This window comes from Diceros bicornis, chromosome 35 (assembly GCF_020826845.1).
Source record: "Diceros bicornis minor isolate mBicDic1 chromosome 35, mDicBic1.mat.cur, whole genome shotgun sequence".
Classification (NCBI taxonomy): domain Eukaryota; kingdom Metazoa; phylum Chordata; class Mammalia; order Perissodactyla; family Rhinocerotidae; genus Diceros; species Diceros bicornis.
In genome coordinates, this window is record NC_080774.1 from 24,821,291 (window position 1) to 24,841,501 (window position 20,211).

Here is a 20,211-nt window from a genome sequence, read left to right on the forward strand (position 1 = left end):
GAGCAAGCTGGGATGCTCTAAAAGTAGTGCCTCCCTCCAGTACCGTGGTACAGAAAATGGAGACCTGGACCCATAGCTTTGACTTCCTGGTCAAGACATCCTCGCTACATCCTCGTCAGCCATCAGCTGGTTGAGAAGAGGAGCCTGTAAACTATATTCTGGTATAGTTCAGCTGCTCTTTCTACACTAGATTTTTAATAGCATTTTTAAGGTAACCTACATGACTCTTAGTCTAGCCCTTCAAAGGTCATTTAGACAAGTCATATCCTAAGATTCATATTATTCTTCTCATTAACAGATATTGTGAAATATTTTTGCTCCTTGACAATTACCAGGTTTTATTGATCAAAGCTTTTATTACTTTCTGCTTTCATGGAAATTTCCATATTTCTGTATTTGTTTCACTCTAGTTTGATTTTTTTTTTTGGATTTCTAATGAAGGCATTTAAGGCTATATATTTTCTTCTGAGCATACTTTTGATTACACCACCAAGGTTTTTCTTACACCACCAAGGTTTTTCTATGTCATGTTCCTATTCATCACTCTAAATAGTTCAGAATTTCCATTTTGATTTGCTTTTTCTTCATTCAACATACTTATGCACTTGTTATGTGTCAGGCACTGTAGTAAGAGTTGCATATCTAAAATAAACTTATTTTTAATTATTTAAAATTATTTGCACATGATCCAAATTTTCAGTTTGTATAGATTTTTGTGGCTGTCAACTTCTAATATACTGCAATGCCAATAAATGCAGTGTAAAAATATAGGTATAATTCTGTTTATACCTATCAATACCTAACACCTGTGGTGCTTACTAAGTCCCAGGTACTATTTCAAGCACTTTGTATAACATTTGTCAATTGATATTCGAATCCTATACAGTCCTTTTTTAAAAAAATTATTTATTTTTTTGCCGAGGAAGATTTGCCCTGAGCTAACATCTGTTGCCAATCTTCCCCTATTTTGTATGTGCGTCGCCACCACACCATGGCTGACGAGTGGTGTAGGTCCACCCCCGGGAACTGAACCTGGGCCACCAAAGCAGGGAGTGCCAAACTTAACCACTAGGCCATGGGGCTGGCCCTGTGCAGTCCTTCTTATTCTTCCCGACTAGTCATTTTCTTTGAGCATTGTATTAGAGTCCACATATATATCATGTAGCACAATCACAGCATGTGTTTTTACTGATCCCATTTTTGCTTTTAAGTGAATCTATTATAGAATATACACCTTAATGAGCAGTACCTCTGTGAAAAACATGGAGAGACTTCCTAGCCTAGTACCTACTGCTCAGCATTAGCCAAGTTTTGGCCGAGAGTGAGGGCAAATGGGTAAAGATGGTGCTGAGTTCCTATTCTCCTCCGTTTTATGCTTTAGAGGCAGGACAGATGTGGCAAATTAAGAGCAAAGACTCTCAACTGAAACTGCATAAATCAGAATTCAGCTTCCACCACTTACTAGCTGTGTGACTTTGGGCAAGTTATTTAAACCTCTCTGTGCCTGTTCCCTCACCCGTAAAATGGAAACAGTAGTAATCTAACTTGTAAGGGTTTTATGAGGATTAAATGACTTACTGTATGTAAAGCCTAAAACAATCAGCACTGTATGCACATTACCTGTTATTAAAAGTTTAGTTTTGAATTCTTCCTCTGCCTAGGTACTCACATTTGGAGCCAAATACAGGCCTCTAAATTTTGACCTTTTACTGCGAAAACTTTTTACAATAAGATTTTCATCTGTCTTCTAAGAGAATGAAAGAAAAAGTGACCAAACACAGATGGTGTAAAAAAATAAAAAATTACTGTCCCTCAAAAGCTAACAATTTGAGAAGACTACTTAGTTTTACGTTAAGTAAATTAAGCTTACCTCTGGATGCAGCCTTTCTGCTTGTAATGAGGCAAAGGACTATTGGCTAGCTGACTGTTAAGTGAGGTATCCCGCTAGATTTACAGTTAAAATTGCTGCTAGAACTTATAGAACAAAACCACGCAGCTGCCAGTTGATTTGGAGCCACACACCACGTGCTCCTGAACAGTGCTATGGACAAGTGTGGTCTTGGACCATGCTGGTCCACATCAAGATAAGTTCAGAGAGTGAGAGTAAATGCTTAGAAACTTTTATAGCAATTTGGCATTGTTGTGACATTTGTACTTTCATACTAAAGTATTGGTCCTCAATGGACTGGAAATAAAGCCTGGCCCCTCACCAAAGAGAATTTAAGAAGTACTGCTCTAGAACTCACCTATGGCCCTATAACTCACCTATGGCCCTATATCTATCAGTGCTATGTAGTGTCTGCTCACCTGTTCTGGGTGGCCATCTTTTGGGGGTTGGGGAGGCAGGCAAATGACAAAGGAGACAGGCCAATGTTACCTGCTCTGTCGTGCCCAGTTTTGTCTGCTCATGCAATAATCAAACAAGGAGTTATAGTCAAGGAGTAGAGCCATTTAAGTTAAATTCCATGAACCACCAATTCTAAAGGACTGGTCAAACTTACTTGCTGTATTTGGTGCTGTAAATGGGACATATGGAATGTACAGATGCTTTTGGTCAAATGGTTTTTAAAATTCCATTTCACCATAGTTCTATGCACTCTTTCAGCAACCACAGAAAACCTCATTTCTGTATGCATATGCCACAGTTATTATCTTTTCTCCAAAAATGTGATGAAGCTATACTAATCCCTCAATGGCTGATGGAGATAGGAGCAAGGGCAGGTAGCAAGTGAAGATTTGGGATGTCTTACTGTTCCTACTTTAAAAGTCGAGAAAGACTAGACTTCAACAGTTTAACAGCAACACTGATCGTATCCCAAGTTCCTTTTCACTAAAGGTTTTTGGAACCATCAGATCACAAAGCTACCACCTAACAACCAGTCAGCCTTCCCAAAAAATGCAGATCAGAGTGATACCAATCACCAGTCATAAAAATCCACTGCCACCATAAGTCTTTACAACAAACACTTAACTACTTAAAAATAAAAGCAGACAATGTTCTTAAACATCTGAAGAATTCTTAGTTCAATGCTACCAGCCTGGAAAAAGAGCTAACTGGTATAGAATTCTAACTTCGTCATTTCCCCTAAGCCTCTCAAAACAAAGACAATAAAAATTAAATCTTAAATATATATATATATATATTTTAAAGATTTTATTTATTTATTTTTTCCCCCAAAGCCCCAGCAGATAGTTGTATGTCATAGCTGCACATCCTTCTAGTTGCTGTATGTGGGACGCGCGGCCTCAGCATGGCCGGAGAAGCGGTGCGTCGGTGCACGCCCGGGATCCGAACCCGGGCCGCTAGCAGCGGAGCGCGTGCACTTAACCGCTAAGCCACCGGGCCGGCCCTAAATCTTAAATATTTTTAAGAATAAAAGCCCAAAACCCCCAAGCATCTTAAAAAGAGATATCTTAAATACTTAGGTCAAATTTAACCATACAGTTGCTTCATCCATGTTTATAAGTGTGCTGCTACACTCACCGAAGCCAAGCATGGCACCTTATCAAGGTTAAAGAACTCATTAAAGTCAAATTCTCCTGGGGACTGCTCAGGCAAGACGGCATCCCTTGGCACTTCCTGATCAGCAGCAGGCTCCTGTGCAAGGATGACCTCCACCTCATCCTCTTCGGCCACTCCTCCATTGCACTCGACTATGCCTGACAATAAAACCAAGACAAAAACACTCCGATTAAGCGAACCGCTCCAGACTTATTCTGTGGCCTCAGCCATCATCACACACACAGGTGACTTTAAAAGCAACTTCTTGTGCCAGTGCAGCACTTACAACAGTAAAACAATTCCCTTCCTATGGGAGCTAGAGGAGGGAAAAAGCCTTAATAACAAGCCAGAACACTAAGACATGTGGGAAGAATTATGGTCCCCCCTCCACCCATTCTTCAACTTTTCCATAATATAGTGAATTCTTTTTCTCATGGGAATTTTTTTTAAAGATAGTCTTATTGCTTAAAAATGGGACCAAATTAATTTGGCTCTGCCTTCACCCATGCATCTGCACCACCGCTTTAAGTCAGGGTTCAACAACCTAAGGTATTATGTGAAACCTAGCATGAGGGCAATTTTTGCTTGCCTACAGATTGGTTTTAGCTCATCCTTCAAGGCAAAGCTCAAATGTTATCTCCTCTGGGAAGCCTGCCCTGCCTACCCATTTTTACCCTACCTGTCAAAGTCAATCACTGCCTTCTCTATAATCCTTGTGTTATCTCTCAGAGTACTTATCATGGTGTATTATGGTAACTGGTGAGACTGAGCTCTCTGAGGGCAGGTAACCTGCTCTAATCAGCTTGCCTTACTCTATAGTGCCTGGCACATTTAAAACTCAGTAATGTTTGGTTGTTGTTAGGATGGGAAGGTAAGGTCTAAGTGAAGCTACCAAGTGCTAACACTAAATCTAACATCTTAGTTTTAGCCAGAGTATAGAAAAAAAGCAAAATCCTTTAGGATAAAAGAAGAATCTTTTTTTCTTTTAAATAAGTGCACTGAGAGATACTAGGCATTCCACTTTCTAATTTGAAGAACAGAACTCCCAAAGCCCCATCCTGAAAAAGCACCTATTTAAGAGTGCTTCTTGTTTCAATATCACAGCAGACATGAAGTCCTCCTAGAAAATAAAAGTGCCAAAGCCTGGACCCATCCCTTCTCAAAAGTGCTCAACAGTTACTGCAGTCTCATTATTAATCACCCAGGATATTGTAGACCGAGAAAGGCTAAATGCTATCATCTGCTTTCATTCCAATAACACTTCAAAAAGCTAGACAGCAAAGCAGCGGACTACAACAACTGAAAGGTTAAGTGGCTTAAGGTTAAGGTCTCAATACTAGCAAGTGGCAGAAGCTTCAACCCTAGGAAGGCCGCCAATGCTCTCCCGCACCATGCTGTGCATACAAGGCAGCACTGCTCCTCCACAGGGGTGCCTGCCATCTAAGAACACTGAGCCTTCTGAGGGCCTAAGGCAACAAGTGAGACAGATGTTTGTAAGCCATGGACAAGGCAATGGGCAGTCTCTCCAGTGGGTCAGCACATGCTTACTGCCAACTACCAGAGGCAAATGCTATTTCTTAGAGACTGACATTTAAACTAAAATGACTGCTTTGGTAGAGGTATTATCCTCACTTTACAGACAAAGAAACTGAGCCCTAGAAAAGTAAACAACTTAATAGTCTAATCAATGCCAAGTTTGTGTCCTTTTCCACTACAGCAGTGCTTCTCCCCGACCCATTTTACCCACCAGAACCTGCCTGTCCACTTCAGGACTGACAAGCAACATACATTTTGCTGATACGGTTTTGTGTCTCAACTTAAGGATGAGAGCCAGAACAGAGAGCCTGTACTTGGCTCATACATTTACAAAAGAAAAGAATATTTCTCCTATTCACTTTTATTTTATGTTAGATGGGGACATCTCTTAACAGATGAATGGCTTCTGCAAGCAGCAGAAGTGCCCCACATGCAATTCTATGCCAGCTTCAAGCTCTCTGGAAAGCAGAGTGGGCCTGACAACTGAGAGTGGGTCCAAGTTGGTAGGAATATACACTAGTAGACAAATACAACCGGCCATTTATTGTGATAGACTCAAAAGCCAGGGACCCAGGAAAGATAACTAAGGGCAAGTTTTATCACATTTCAGAATGAGCATGTATTTTCACTAGAGAGAATGCAAATTAAAACTTTATTTTCTATCAATGGAGGGTTTTAACCATTTCCTCCTCCTACATAATTTTTTTTCTGGTTATAACACATATTCAAATTATTTCATTCATCACCATATATACATCACCTAGCACTGGGCCCTGTATAGTGTGGGAGCTCAATACAGATACGCTTTAAAATCATGCAGATCAGGAACATGTTTGTCTTGCTGACTGCTTTACTCCCGGCACTAGCATATACTGCAGAGAACTGCCACACAGTAAGTTCAGCAGAAAGCTGGACTACAGACACGAAAATGGACTGGAAGGCACTCACCATCCCTCCCCCTCCTTTCATTTTTGCAGCCAAGATGAAACTACAGGGGACCTGTTTATCTCAAATAGAGTAGCTAGGACAGCCTCGGGACCTTCTGCAATTAACTAATGGGGTGAGTGAGCCAAGACCCCTGGATGCTACTTGAGGCTCTGCCATGAAACCCATGTGACAGGGTCTTGGGTCCCCTTTCTCCAGGCCTGTCTCTCTTTGCATTTGTAAAGTGAAGCGGTCACACTATTGATCTATCTCGCTCCTTTTGGCTTCTCCACTTGTTGATATAAGAATGGCTGAAATTCAGATCTCATCTCAGTTAAGAAAAACATGTGCTTTTCTCACCAGAAGCCCGATCTTTATCATTAAGTGAAAAGACCACACTTGCTGGTGCTGCGTTAGTCTAACAGAGAAGGAGACAAACTCATATCTCAAAGACAATTTAAGAGCAAAGTGTCCCAAGTTACCCATCAATTTCCTGCATCATGCTAGGGAAGAATGTGTAACAGCACAAAGACAATGGTAATGTCTACTGTATTTTAAAGACTACAAAAAAAGGGCAAGTAATATGATTTCTCCCTTCTCTTCTTTTTCCTAAATTCCATTTGCTTATTTCTGCTTAAATATGTCTTAGCCTTTTAATTTTAAGGTGGCACTGGTTAAACACTCATGTATTAAAATAAAACAGCTTTCCCTTTCTGTTGCCTAGTACCTGCCAAAAGGTTTTTTCCAACTAAACCTGAAGCCTAGAAGGAACTAGAATTTACTGAATAAGTGCCCACAAGAGGCTGAGTTCTGATGTGTATGTACGATCTTCAATGCTAAAAGTAACCCTTATGATCTTCAACACTAAAAGTCACCCTTAAAGTTATGAAATAGGCATTATCTTCATCTTAGAAAGAAAAAGGCCCACCTGTTAAGAGTTTTACAAAGATTAAGGTTTTTCCAAGCTGCAGCCCCAATACTCAAACCTAGGCTAGCCTACCTAGCTCTTCTCCATGGTCCTGCACTGCTTCTTCCCAAGACCATCAGCCCAGGGTTGGCCACCTCAGAGCCAGGTCACTGCCCTGAAAATGACTAACGGGCTCCCACTCTGCACCAGGCACCTCTCACACATTAGCTTTGGCTTCTTCAGTTTAGCGAGGGAGACACCTGACCTTATCTCATAGCTGAGAAAACTGAGTTTGAGAGAAGCCAAGTCACAAACAACTGACCTAGGAAGGTCTAACACTACGGTGAAGAAGATGGGCTCTGAAGCAAGCACCTTGTTAGACTCCCAACTTCACTAATTACTTCCTCAGCGTCCACAGACAAGTCATTTAAGCCCCCTGTGCCTCCATTTGCTCATCTACAAGATGGGCATAAAAGTGCTTACCTCACAGGGTTGTTAAAAGTTAGAATTACATAGACAAAATGCTTACCACTATGTCTACTACGTAAGTGCTCAATAAATGAGACTCCTCATTATTCCTACCACATATTTCTTATCTCTGGGGAACCCTTTCAAGTACACAGTGCTCTTACAGGGTCATGTGAGACTTTTCTCTTTAGCACTGTAAGCCAAACAAGTTGAGGAGATAGTACAATCTACACCTAGTGAATTCACACTTAGGAAGCAGTTTCAAAATCAAGCTGCAACATTAAAAACTTGCCACTTCCTAACTGGTGCCCATTCCCAAATGTACAATTAAGTCAACTATAAGCACCTCTCATTTCAGAACAGTGAATTTCCCTCCCAAAGTTTTTGCTGACCTTCCTTCACAGAGGCTGTGCGTCGCCTTGCTCTTTTTTTCCCCTTGTGATCTTCTTCCAGTATCTTATCATCAAAGCCAGTCAGCTCAATGGTTTCAGACTGACTTGTGGGTCCAGCTGAGAACCACTCTGGTTCTTCTTCTGTGTAGGAATCATTTCTTCTACGTTCACCAAAGACACGCTTACTATCCCCAAACTCCCTCTGGAAAAGTACATGATGCAAGATAAAAAAATACTCTCGTTAAGGCATTTCTACCTCAATCAAGGTCTTGACGAATTAAGTAAGGCTCAACAGTGCAATGAAGATACTATGCTGCAGACCTGAAGCCCCTCCCCACCCACAGCTCTCTCTATTCCTCCTTAATCTGGCTTAAGAACAGGCTGTGTTCATCCAGGATCTCAAAGTAACCTGGTACAAATGAAGTGAATGTTGAGTGTCTAAGCACATGAGTTGCCAAAGGATCTAGAAGACAAACCCTGAAACGCTTGTCCTTGTAGTCCCTCTCTCGGTCTCTGTCTCTCAGGTCTCGAAGGTCCTTATCGCTAAGACGGTGATCTTTTTCAAAGGTCCGAGCGGAGATTATCCTTCCACTGCCAATCCTTCGTCCACCAAGCAGGCGAAGCCCATCACTGTCTTTCTCCAATGGGCTTCCTGAACGCCGCGAGCTAACTGCAGCCGTCACATGGCAGCCCCCTCCAAAGCTTCGTCTCTGTGGGCTGAGAACAACATCTAAGTCATCTTCTTTCACACGCTCTCGTGGATCTGGAAAGATGCCGGAAAGAGAAAGTTAAGCAAACCAACAAGGACATTTTTCCTTTTTAGGAGGAATGTCCATGACTGGTGCGGGGAGAGGGGGTGGTATTGGAAAAGAGTCACCACTAAACAGATACCAGGTAACATGTATATTACATATTTAAATAAGACTGAGCCTTTTGCCTTTTCTCTTTGGAGCAATAAATGTAGTTCAAAATAACTGATTTTCCATGATTAGTCTCCACAATCTCTTTATTTTGACTAAGTCTTTACCTATGTAATTATTAGCAAATATTTTATCAACTAATAAACTATAGTAGGCTTCAGTATTTGAAAAAAATAACTAAATAAAAAGTTAAGGTGTCTCTTCAACAAATGGTATTGAACAGTTGGATATCCATACGCAAAAAAACGAACTTGAAGTCATACCTGGTACCATATACAAAAATTAATTCAAAATTATCATAGATCTGAATGTAAAACCTTAAACTAGAAAACTGCTAGAAGAAAACATACGAGGAAATCTTTCGGACATTGGGTTAAGCAAAGTTTTCTTAGGCATGACACCAAGAATATAATCCATTTAAAAAAACGATAAACTTGGCTTGATCAAAATTTAGAACTTCTGCTCTTTGAAAGATACTGTTCAGAGAATGCAAAAACAAGCCACAGTCTGGGAGAAAATATTTCAAAGCATGTATCTGATAAAGGACCTGTATCCAGTACATATGAAACTTTTAAAAACTCAAAAAACAATCCAATTAAAAAATGGACAAATGGTTTAACAGACACTTCACCAAAGAGGATATACAGATGGCAAAGAAGCATATGAAAAGATACTCAACATCATTTGTCATTAGGGAAATGTAAATTAAACCATAATGTGATACCACTACACACCTAAGAGAGTGGCTAAAATCAAAATGACTGACCATTCCAAGTGCTGACGAGGATATAGAGCAAGTGAAACTCTCACACACTGCTGGTGGAAATGTAAAATGGTATAACCACTTTGGAAAACAGCTTGGCAGTTGCTTAAAATGTTAAACATACATCTACTACAGGACCCAGCCATTCTACTCGTACGTATTTACACAAGAGAAAAGAAAGCATATGTCCATATAGAGACATGTATGTGAATGTAATAGTAGTTTTGGTTAATAGGCAAAAACTGGAAACAACCCAAATGTCCATCAGTAGATAAATGGATAAATTATGGCAAATTCATACAATGGAATACCACGAAGCAATAAAAAGGAAAGAACTATTTATACACCCAATAATATGAATGAATCTTAAAACAACTAAATCTGAGTGGAAGAAGCTCCCCAAAGAATGCATACTGTATAATTCCATTTATTAAATTCTAGGAAACGTAAACTAATCTAGTGACAGAAAACTGATCAGTGCTTCCCTAGGGGGAAGTGTGAGGAGGGATTAAACAGAGAGACTCATAGGAGTTCTAGGGAACTTCTGGGACTGATGGAAATGCTTATTACTTTGATTGTGGTAATGGTTTCACAGCTGTATACACGTCAAAACATCAAACAGGGGGCCAGCCGGGTGGCGTAGTGGTTAAGTTTGCGTGCCCCGCTTCAGCGGCCCAGGGTTCACAGGTTCAGATGTCGGGCCCGGACCTACACGCTGCTCAGCAAGCCATGCTGTGGCAGGTGTCCCATGTATAGAGGAAGATGGGCACAGATGTTAGTCCAGGGACAATCTTCCTCAGCAAAAAGAGGAGGATTGGCAATGAATGTTAGCTCAGGGCTAATCTTCCTCACCAAAAAAACAAAAAAACACATCAAATGGTACAGTTTATGTGCAGTCTATTATATGTCAATTATACCTCAATAAAGGTGTAAGAAAAATAAACATGTCCACAAAAAAAAAACTTCCTAGAAAAACCAGAAAACTGAGTGAGAAAACTAAGTGAGAAAAACCTCTTTTAGTACTCTGATCAGAAACAGTTCCTAAAAACCTTTTGGTATGTACTTTTCCAGAATTTCCATGCAGTGTCTCAGTTTATTCCAAAAACAAAATACAATGTGAACAGTTTTGTGTAAGTTGGTAAATACATCTCCCACATGTTTTTACAGCTGAATAGCGTAATAAAACCACATATGGCTATACCATTGGAACAGCCAAAGTTTATCCAGCCCATTTCTACTGTTGGACATTTAGGTTGCTTCTAAGTTTTCATCATTTTATTAAAATCTCTGTACACATCTTTAATGATTATGTTGGAATAAACTCTTTGCCTGGGGGACATTACTGCACTAAGTATACTGATAGACTCTGTGTAGAGGTGTCTTATAGCTCACATTAGAGTCACTTTTATCCTTTTTGCTTAGTTCCAAATGTGTTTTATGAGTCTTCCTCTCATCTCAAAAGGAGTTTCTTTTGCAACAGGTTCCTTGACTAGCTTTTATATTGCCAGGTCTCCATTTCATTCTTATCTTTTCTAGTTTAAAGGGGTAAAGGTATAGGGAATCAAACTTTACTCCAGTCTCAAACCATATCCAAATCCTGTATTCAGATCATAATCCATTATGAATTAAGAACTGCCAGAACTGATTTATACCTGAGAACTAGTCTCATATATGAAACTAAGCAGAATACAGCTTTATGCTCCCTACCACATCTAAGGCAGTTATTCATGTCAATGAAACACATCAGTACTTTTAACTCAAAAGCACATAGCCTAATATAGTCTATTTGCCTCTTATACAGGAAAGCTACGATTTTACTCTGCTAATCAGGAAAAATGCAACTGGTAAATCAGCTTCCTGATGATGACACTTTCCACCAATGCATAAAAACTCTCACAGCTAAGAATGAAGCCAGCAGCAAAGAGCACTGTCTCCAAAATTGCTGCCCCCACTCCTGAGTGACTGTGTGCTCACCTACTATCCTGCGCACCAGGGAAGGCCGGTCTGTATCCAACTCTTTCTTCAGACTTTCCACTGGTGAGCTCCGCCCTGAAGCTGGGTAGAGAGAGGCATGCCACTTCTCAGGGTCCCAGACGCCATCACTACAGGTCAAAGGGTACCGACAGTTAGCACCCACGAACTACACGTACAGTCTAATCTCTAAACTTTAGGTAATAAGTTATGGAAACCCCTTTCCAATATAAAACTTTGTGGTTGCCATCAGAATGGTTATGTCTTTTAAGGTGAAAACAAAAAACAACTATTAATTCAGTAATACTTTGTTGTTGTTCACATAACACCAACAGTCACTTGAAAACCAGTGGTCTGTGCATAAATGAAACAGACTACAAACCTTGGGGTACACACGGATTACAATAACTATGCCTGTCCTACACAAAGAAGATGCTCCATAAATACTGATTACTCAGTTTACTGAAGATTAGTACAAGAGAGGAAAAAACTCCTTAGTCCTCTCACTGGAAGTAGCTCCTGGAATGGTTGGTGTGTATTTTTCCAGAATTTCTATGCACAGTCTCAGTTTTCCCGACAAGCAGGACAGAAAATTCTTAAGAGCCTAAAATGCGTGGTTTGAGTTTTATTTTGTGACTCTCTAATGATGGAGTGGCAGGTGGTACAGTGTGCAGAGCAGAAGCTTTGGAGCCCAATGATCTGGGACCAAATTCTAGCTCTGCCACGACCACCAGACATCTTGGACCCCTTAGTCTTCTGCTGAAAGGACTTCCCCAACCCCTAAATCAGACCAGGCCATGCTACACACTAGTACTGTACTTTACACTTGTAATTCACAGCCTGTAATGGTGGTAATGATAAACTCTTATGAGTATTTCACTGTATCCTTCCAAAGACCAATGTTCCACGAAGGCAGGATTTAATCACACCTGACACAGTATTTGCCACATAGCAGGTACCAAGTGAATCCTTGGTTCAGCTGAATTTCTTAAATAAGTGGGTAAACCTCTCAAACTCCTCACAATAAAGGTGACGTTACTGATCTTCTAGTGCGTTTGTGAGGAATACCTGGAGTTTAAGAACCCAACAAATTTTAATTCTGTGAGAGAAGAGAAACAGAAGAATGAGAAACTCTTTCCTCTCTCTCTGTCATTTTCATTACTACTACTAGGCACAATGTCTCCCTTTAGAATAAAAAGCAAATATGTGTGCCCATGATAACTTTATTTTATGCCAAGAAGAACTAACAAGAAAATTCAACTTAAGGCATAAAAATGCTTTACAGCTTTAATGAAAAAACCAGCTTATCTGAGACTTATCAAAAAACCCTAACCAATTGGAATAGTCATTATTCAAGTATCACTTTCATCAGGGGAAAGTGGTGAGGAGTCCAGATTTAACAATCTTCTGAATAGTCCACATACAAAATAAGAGTATGTCCTATTCAACCAAGAAATTAAACACAATAGATACTTCATATGTTAAAAATGTGGGCCAGTATGAACCATCTGTCTTGATACTTAAGAAATGACCTTAAAGTCTTAAGGTGACCATTAGGAGTGCAACGTAGGGTCATTGTAAGGGATTTTCAGACCATTTTTAGCTATAGTCTTCTCAAAACAAAGCCTTCTGCTTCTTATGAAGGAGCTCAAGATGCAAAAGGGCTAATATAAATGGCTGAATGCTTGTTTTGTTTAAGGAGGGGGAACACAGTTCAGAGTCACAGTGTAAAAGCCACTGGTGGAGAGAAAAGACCCTGGTGAGGACTCTTGCATTCAAGTCTTAATTCTGCTTTCTGACTGTGTGCCTCTGATCAAGTCATTTTCTAGTTTTAATTCCATCACCAATTAGTTGAAAGAGAAGTGATTTAGCTGCCCTTAGAGCCCCTTGCAGCTCAAATCTTTGAATTAATGGTTTAAAGCTAATTAATAATGAAAGTGATGAAGATAATTCAGTGACATGCTTTTCAGTCATGTTCCTAACTTATCCACAATGTATCTGTGCAGAAGCCCAATGTCATTACCCTTGAAATCTCCCCACTCATAATTCTACCAAAAAAACTCCAAAGCAATACACTTCTTAATTTACCAAGTTTGGTGCAACAACAAATTGACTAGAAGCACACTCCCCGCTCCCAATACCTGTCGTATTTTTCGGAGAGGCACGAAGGCCTCTGTTTGGAATAAGGGCGTTCTTTTATATCCAAGAGCTCCTCCTAGAAAGAGAAATCAAATGGTGATTTTGAATAATTTCTCAGGCCACATACTTGCAACTTATTTTTGTTCTCAGTAATTCTGAGTGTCTAGCTTAAACATTTCACACAGTTCTTATTTATACCTTGACATATTACAGAAAGGACTGGAGTCAGCTCAAAGCTCTTGCAAGAATCTCAAGCAGAACTGGCAAATAACTTAATAGTGATCAGTTTCCTGCTAAAATACACTCTCTTATAAATTGCTGTCCAATAATATAGTTATATTACACAACACTGAATGCTCATCAGGCCATAGAAGGTTCAGGCTTACAAAAAAACCTCCAGCTAATCTTCCCACTCTTAAATGCATGAGATGCCAATTTACAAGGGGTTAGATTTTTTTGTGAGGAAGCTTGGCCATGAGCTAACATCCGTTGCCCATCTTCCTCTTTTTGCTGAGGAAGATTGGCCCTGAGCTAACTCTGTGCCCATCTTCCTCTATTTTGTATATGGGACACCACCACAGCATGGCTTGATGAGTGGTGCACTGGTCCGTGCCTGGGATCTGAACCTGGGAACCCCAGGCCACCAAAGCAGACCATGCAAACTTAACCACTATGCCACCGGGCCGGCCTCCTAGATTTCTTTTGAATGTAAAGTTGCAAGAAAAAAAAAAGCACCCAAAACACCTACATACTATTTACCTGACTTGCCTGTCGTTAACATTTTCCCCTCATTTCCTTTAGCATTTGGGCTCTCTACATGTAACTTTTTTTTTTTGAACCATTTAAGGGTAAACCACCTAAGTTATAGTCCTTTACCCCTATGTACTTTAGTGCCTATTTCCTAAGAATGAGGGTATTCTTTCACAGCCTCTTATCCGGTTCCACGAGAGAATTAAGCCCTACAGAAAATGATCTGAGTGACTCTTCTTCCATTCTCCTAAGGATTATACTTGGCCAATATCATTTTAGATGCATAAGAGAGACGCGAATCCATTACATACAATAGATGCCTTAGAGCATAAGGCTTTCCGTCTGCAGAACCTGGCTGAGAAGGGCTGTCAGTTTTATATAACCAGTTATCAATAATATTTTATCTAATCAACCACTCCAGATTCCAATTTTGTCCACTGACCCAGTAATGTCCTCTATATTACTTTTTTTAGCCTCCAACACAAGATCCAGTCTAGAATCAGATATCAGTTGTCATGTCTCTTTGGTCTCTAATCTGGAACATTTCTACAACTTCTTTTGTCTTTTATGACTTTGATATTTCTAAAGATTATGGCCTACTTTTTTTTTTTTTTTTTTAAGAAAACTTTATTCATTTTCGGTTTATCTAATGTTTCCTCATGATTAGACTGAGGCTAAGCAACCCTGGGGCAGAATACTAACTTAAGAAATGTTGTGTCCATCTCAGAGCGTCACCTCTGGACGCCCACGTCCATCTGCCCCTTATTAGTGATGTTAATTTTGAACAGATGGTCAAGATGTTCTCCAGTTTCTCTACTTTCAGTTACTACTTTCCCCTTGCAATTAGTCTGCAGTCTATGGGGAATGCTCTAAAATCATCCAAATATCCTGGTCTTCATCAAAATTTCCCCCTAAATTTAGCATCTATTGATGATTCTTGCCCAAACCAATCTTGATTTTCCAAGTCTAGGCCTCTCTGGCCTCTCTCCACAGTTACCAGTCAGCACTTGTAAACATAAACCTTCCCTTCTCCCCTGCTTATTTGCCTATTTATTATTGGCATGGGCTCAGATTCCTAGTTTCCAATGGTGTACAAGTCATTAATATCCTTAATTATTTTGGTGCTCAAATTGGGAGTTTCTTCAAGCTGGGTCCTGTGTCCTTTTGACATACCCCACCATTCTTTAAAAAGTGCTTCCTTACTTTCTGGCTTACCTTGTATCCATCTTGCACTAGCCCTAGCCTAGAACTAGCCCTCGAGTCAGCCATTTCTTTGAGAAATCTTAGTTCCTTTAAGTGAGTGAATGGTGTAAGAAACCAACATCTGGGAACTGGGTATCCTCATTTGCTTCTAGGCCCTTTCAGCAGAACTAGGAAATATGCGCAATGATATATACATGTATGTATTTAATATAAACACATATGCTCATAAACGTGCATACACACAAAAAATGCCTCCTTTTTTATATACATTTAAACATTTTCATAATAAAGTAAAAAAAGCAATTTCAAACTTTCAGTATCAGTAAAATGCTACAACTGCCTTGTAAAAAAGCATATATCGCTGTGCCATGACTTCTGCACTACCCCCATCACAGGCTTCACAACAGAATGCTTGCTGCTTCTCTGATCACTGCTTTCCATATCTTGGGGTAAATATGGAGGGACAGATTTACTCTCTCAGCCTATAGGAATCACTGCACGTAAGCATGCCATGAATTCAGTCAAGTGCCTTCAGACACCTGAAGCATTTAAATGTTTTCTCCATGATAGCAAAATGTCCTAGGACCAGATGACATTTTAATTTTAAAACCAGAATATCAACCAGGCACTTGCATTTATTTAGGTATTATATCATATTAATTGGGTAGAAATACCCATAAAATTTAGAAGTCTGAGATAAACAGAATTTCAAATATAAGAAAATGTCTAGAGGCTGCTTGAAATTCTGAAAAAAAAAAAAAAACTGTCAAAGCACTGACACACCACCTACAAATCGCCAGTAAAGACTAAAGTCCAGTGAAATATGCAGGGCAAACACGGTGCCAGAGACGCAATGGTGACACAAATTTGGCGGGTGGGGTGGGGGGCGATGAACCAATAGTAGTTATGATGATAGCAGATATTATGATACTGAAATCCTCAAGACAGGAGGGCTTAGAATTTTCCAGTAGAAACAGGAAGGATCTTGCAATATAGGAAATACTTATACATATACTACACGAAAAAACATTGTAAAGCAATTTTCTGCTATTGGAAGCAAACCAAAGATGATTACATACTAATACCCACCACCTTCAAATCCAAATATTAAACTAAGAACCCTAGTATACTGTTAAACCAAGAGCAATGTATGTCATACTTAAATATGTATATTCTCAATATACAAAAGTTTCTAACAATGAGGCTTTGTTTGAAACTTTTAACCCCAGAAGATACTAGAGAGCCCAAGTGACAGGTATTCTCTATTACTACTACAGCTACTTGCTGAAACTCTTTTATCTATTTATTTAGGAGTTAATTGGGAAAGATTAACATTTTAACACAGATACAAAACATGTATGAGGACCAAATGTTCTATATGTGGGGATCAAAAAATATTTTAACAAAGGTAACAAACAGCCTTAAAAAAAAAAGGGAAATGAGGGAGCTAGCCCGGTGGCGCTGGCGGTTAAGTGCGCGTGCTCCGCTGCTGGCGGCCAGGGTTCGGATCCCAGGCGCTCACCAATGCACCGCTTGTCAGGCCATGCTGTGGTGGCATCCCACATAAAGTGGAGGAAGATCGGCACGGATGTTAGCTCAGGGCCAGTCTTCCTCAGCGAAAAGGGGAGGATTGGCATGGATGTTAGCTCAGGGCTGATCTTCCTCACACACACAAAAAAGGAAATGAGGAAACTAAGGAGAGAGGACAACTACATGTAATATGGTATTCTGGATGGAAAACTAGGACAGAAAAAGGGCATTAGTTTAAAACTAAGGAAATGTCAAAATATATGTAAATCAAACCGTCATGCTGTACACTTTAAATTTATACGATGATGTATATCAATTATTTCTCCATAAAGCTAGAAAAAAAAACCTAAGGAAATGTGACTAAAGTATGGACTTCAGTTAATAACAATGTATCAACATTGTTAATTGTAACAAATGCACCATACAAATCTAAGATATTAATAGGGAGAACTAGGTGAAGGGTATATATGAACTTTCTATGTTCCCAGTTTTTCTATAACTCTAAAACCATTCTGAAAAAGTTTACCTCTACCTCATACGACATACAAAAACTCAAAATGTAAAAAATTTTAAGTAAATTAAACTAAAAGGTTCAGTTACTGGAGGTTAATGTTTTGCTTATTTTTAAATTTAATTAATTTATTTTTATTTACAGTTATAAGAGCTATAACTATAAAACTCTTAGAAGAAAACGTGGGTGTAAATCTTCATGATCTTGAGTTAAGCAATGTTTCTTAGCTATGATACTGAAAGCACAAGCAACCAAAGAAAAAACAGATAAACTGGACTTCCAATTTAGAAACTTTTGTGCCTCAAATGATACTATCAAGAAAGTGAAAAGACAACCCACGGAATAGGAAAAAATATTTACAAATCATGTATCTGGTAAGGGTCTAGTATCCAGAATATAGAGAGAACTCTTAGAACTCAACAACAAAAAGACAACAATCCAATTGAAAAACAGGTAAAAGATTTCAATCAATTTTTCTCCAAAGAAGATACACAAATGGCCAACAAGCACATGAAAGATATTCAACATCATTAGTCATTAGGGAAATGCAAGTCAAAACCACAATGAGACACCACTTCACGTCTACTAGGATGGCTATTAAAAAAAAAGGGAAAAAAAACTGGCAAGGATGTGGAGAAACTGGAACCCTCTAACATTGCTGATGGGAATGTAAAAATGGTGCAGCTGCTGTGTAAAAGAGTGGCAGTTCCTCAAAAAGTTAAACAGCTTCCATATGACCCAGCAGTTCCACTCCTAGGTATACACCAAAGAGAACTGAAACATTACGTTCACACAAAAACTTGTACATGAATGCTCATAGCAGCATTATTCACAACAGCCAAAAAGTAGAAACAATCCACGTGTCCATCAACTGATGAACAGATAAACAAAATGTGGTACATTCATACAATGGAATATTTGGCAATAAAAAGGAATAAAGTACCAATACATGCTACAACATGAACCTTAAAAACATCATGTTAAGTGAAAGAAGCCAGACACAGAAGGCCATATAGTATATGATTCTATTTATACGCAAATGTTCAGACAGGTAAATCTATAGAGACAGAATGTAGATTAATGGTTGCCAGGGGCTGGGGGAAAGGGATAATGGGGAGTGATTGCTAAAGGACAGAGTTTCTGTTTAGGGTGATGAAAATACTCTGCAATTTGATAGCAGTGATGGTTATACAACTTTGTGAATTGACTAAAAACCACTGAATGGTACACTTTAAAAGGGGTGAATTTTATGTATGCGAATTGTATCTCAATAAAAAATTTTTCTTTAAGTAAGTTAAACTAAGAGGTTCAGTTACCAGAGATTAATGTTTTGTTTAATTTCTCTTCTTACAGACTATTACTCTAATCACAGACTGATAAATGCCAACTACTCTTAGACACAGCCTGGTGGTCTAGTGGTTAAGATTTAGCACTCTCACAGCCGAGGCCTGGTTTCCTTTCCCGGCCATCTGTCTCTCTGCTATACACAGGGTCAGCAGGAGGTGAAATTGAATTGACAGCACTAACAACATAACTCTCAGATACAAGAGTCACTCAGGCTGGTAAAAACGTTTTAACTTTCCCTCTATTATTCCAGTTTTCTCTGTGCCTTCATATGCTTGGCATATACTAGGTGTGAATAAATGTTCAAGTGACCACCTATACAAACCTGAGAGGCCTGTAAGAGCACAAGGGAGAGCAGCGAGCCAGTTGCACACTGGCATTAACCATGCCAGCAGCACCATTTGTGCCAGGGTACACCCTGACCAAGAGCAATGGCTAAAACACAGCCCACCTGTCTACAGAGGATGAAGAGCCATCTTCTTCATTAACAGGCTGAGAACTGGGAAAACAAAACAATTCTTGGATTGTAAAAGCTGCTGGGAATAGCTTTAAACATCTCAGTAAAACCAAACGTGCTGTTCTTGAGAGCAGGGCTTCTTAAATCAGTTTTACGGCTCAAGGAGTAGAAGACCCCCTGAAACCATATACCAAATTACGCATTTCTGCAGTGAGTATTCATACCTTCAAAAGATCTCCAATGGACCTGAAGAGGTTAAGAAATAGTGCTGCTTTAAACCAATCATGTTTCTCAAATTATGGCCCAAGGTCCACCCGGACATTTAGGGAAAAATGAGATCCTCCTCATGGGGTTTAGAGGGCTAAATCCGCTACCTTCCAGCAACGTTTTAAGTTGCATAAGATGGAATCCCAGCCTGAGAGGATCCCCCGTTTAAGTGGGGAGGGGAGAAGCCATGAGCTAAGTCAATACAAAGTTTCCTCTTTTCATAACTGTCCACAGAACATTTCCTGTGTGCCAGGCTTAGCGTCTAGCACAGGCAGATGACTCTTGTCTCTGGCCCCATGGCTCTCCAGTCTCTCAGGAGAAGTGTTCTTAAACTTCCCATCTCATCAAGAGCCCTTAACAGCAATTATTTCTGGAAAGCAACCCCTTTCAGATATTTTCAAAGAAAACCTTCAACTTTGGCTAAAAGCAAAATACTTGGAAAGTGTCCACCCTGAACTGGGAGTGCTCCCTCTCTATGAGTATTTCAGGAGGGAATGTGAGATGACCTTTTGTAGAGTCCTGAGAACCCAAAGGAACTTACTGATCATGGACAAATTTACTAAAATTATCATCTGGACAAGAGGAGAGTTAATATCTGAGACCTTACTTTTTGTACAGGTTACTAAA

General features: G+C 39.6%; 1 protein-coding gene across 7 annotated transcripts in view; it reads right to left on the reverse strand.

The window, feature by feature from the left end:
• The window catches only part of EIF4ENIF1 (eukaryotic translation initiation factor 4E nuclear import factor 1), a 44,277-nt gene that overhangs the window by 16,440 nt on the left and 7,626 nt on the right, over positions 1-20,211 (reverse strand). For all 7 annotated transcript variants that reach the window (XM_058531844.1, XM_058531848.1, XM_058531847.1 and 4 more), the window contains 5 exons: positions 13,525-13,598; positions 11,387-11,514; positions 8,206-8,492; positions 7,730-7,931; positions 3,485-3,660 (listed from right to left, as the gene is read on the reverse strand). In XM_058531844.1, the coding sequence (XP_058387827.1) occupies positions 3,485-3,660; positions 7,730-7,931; positions 8,206-8,492; positions 11,387-11,514; positions 13,525-13,598 (867 nt within the window). The remainder of the gene's footprint in view (positions 1-3,484; positions 3,661-7,729; positions 7,932-8,205; positions 8,493-11,386; positions 11,515-13,524; positions 13,599-20,211) is intronic.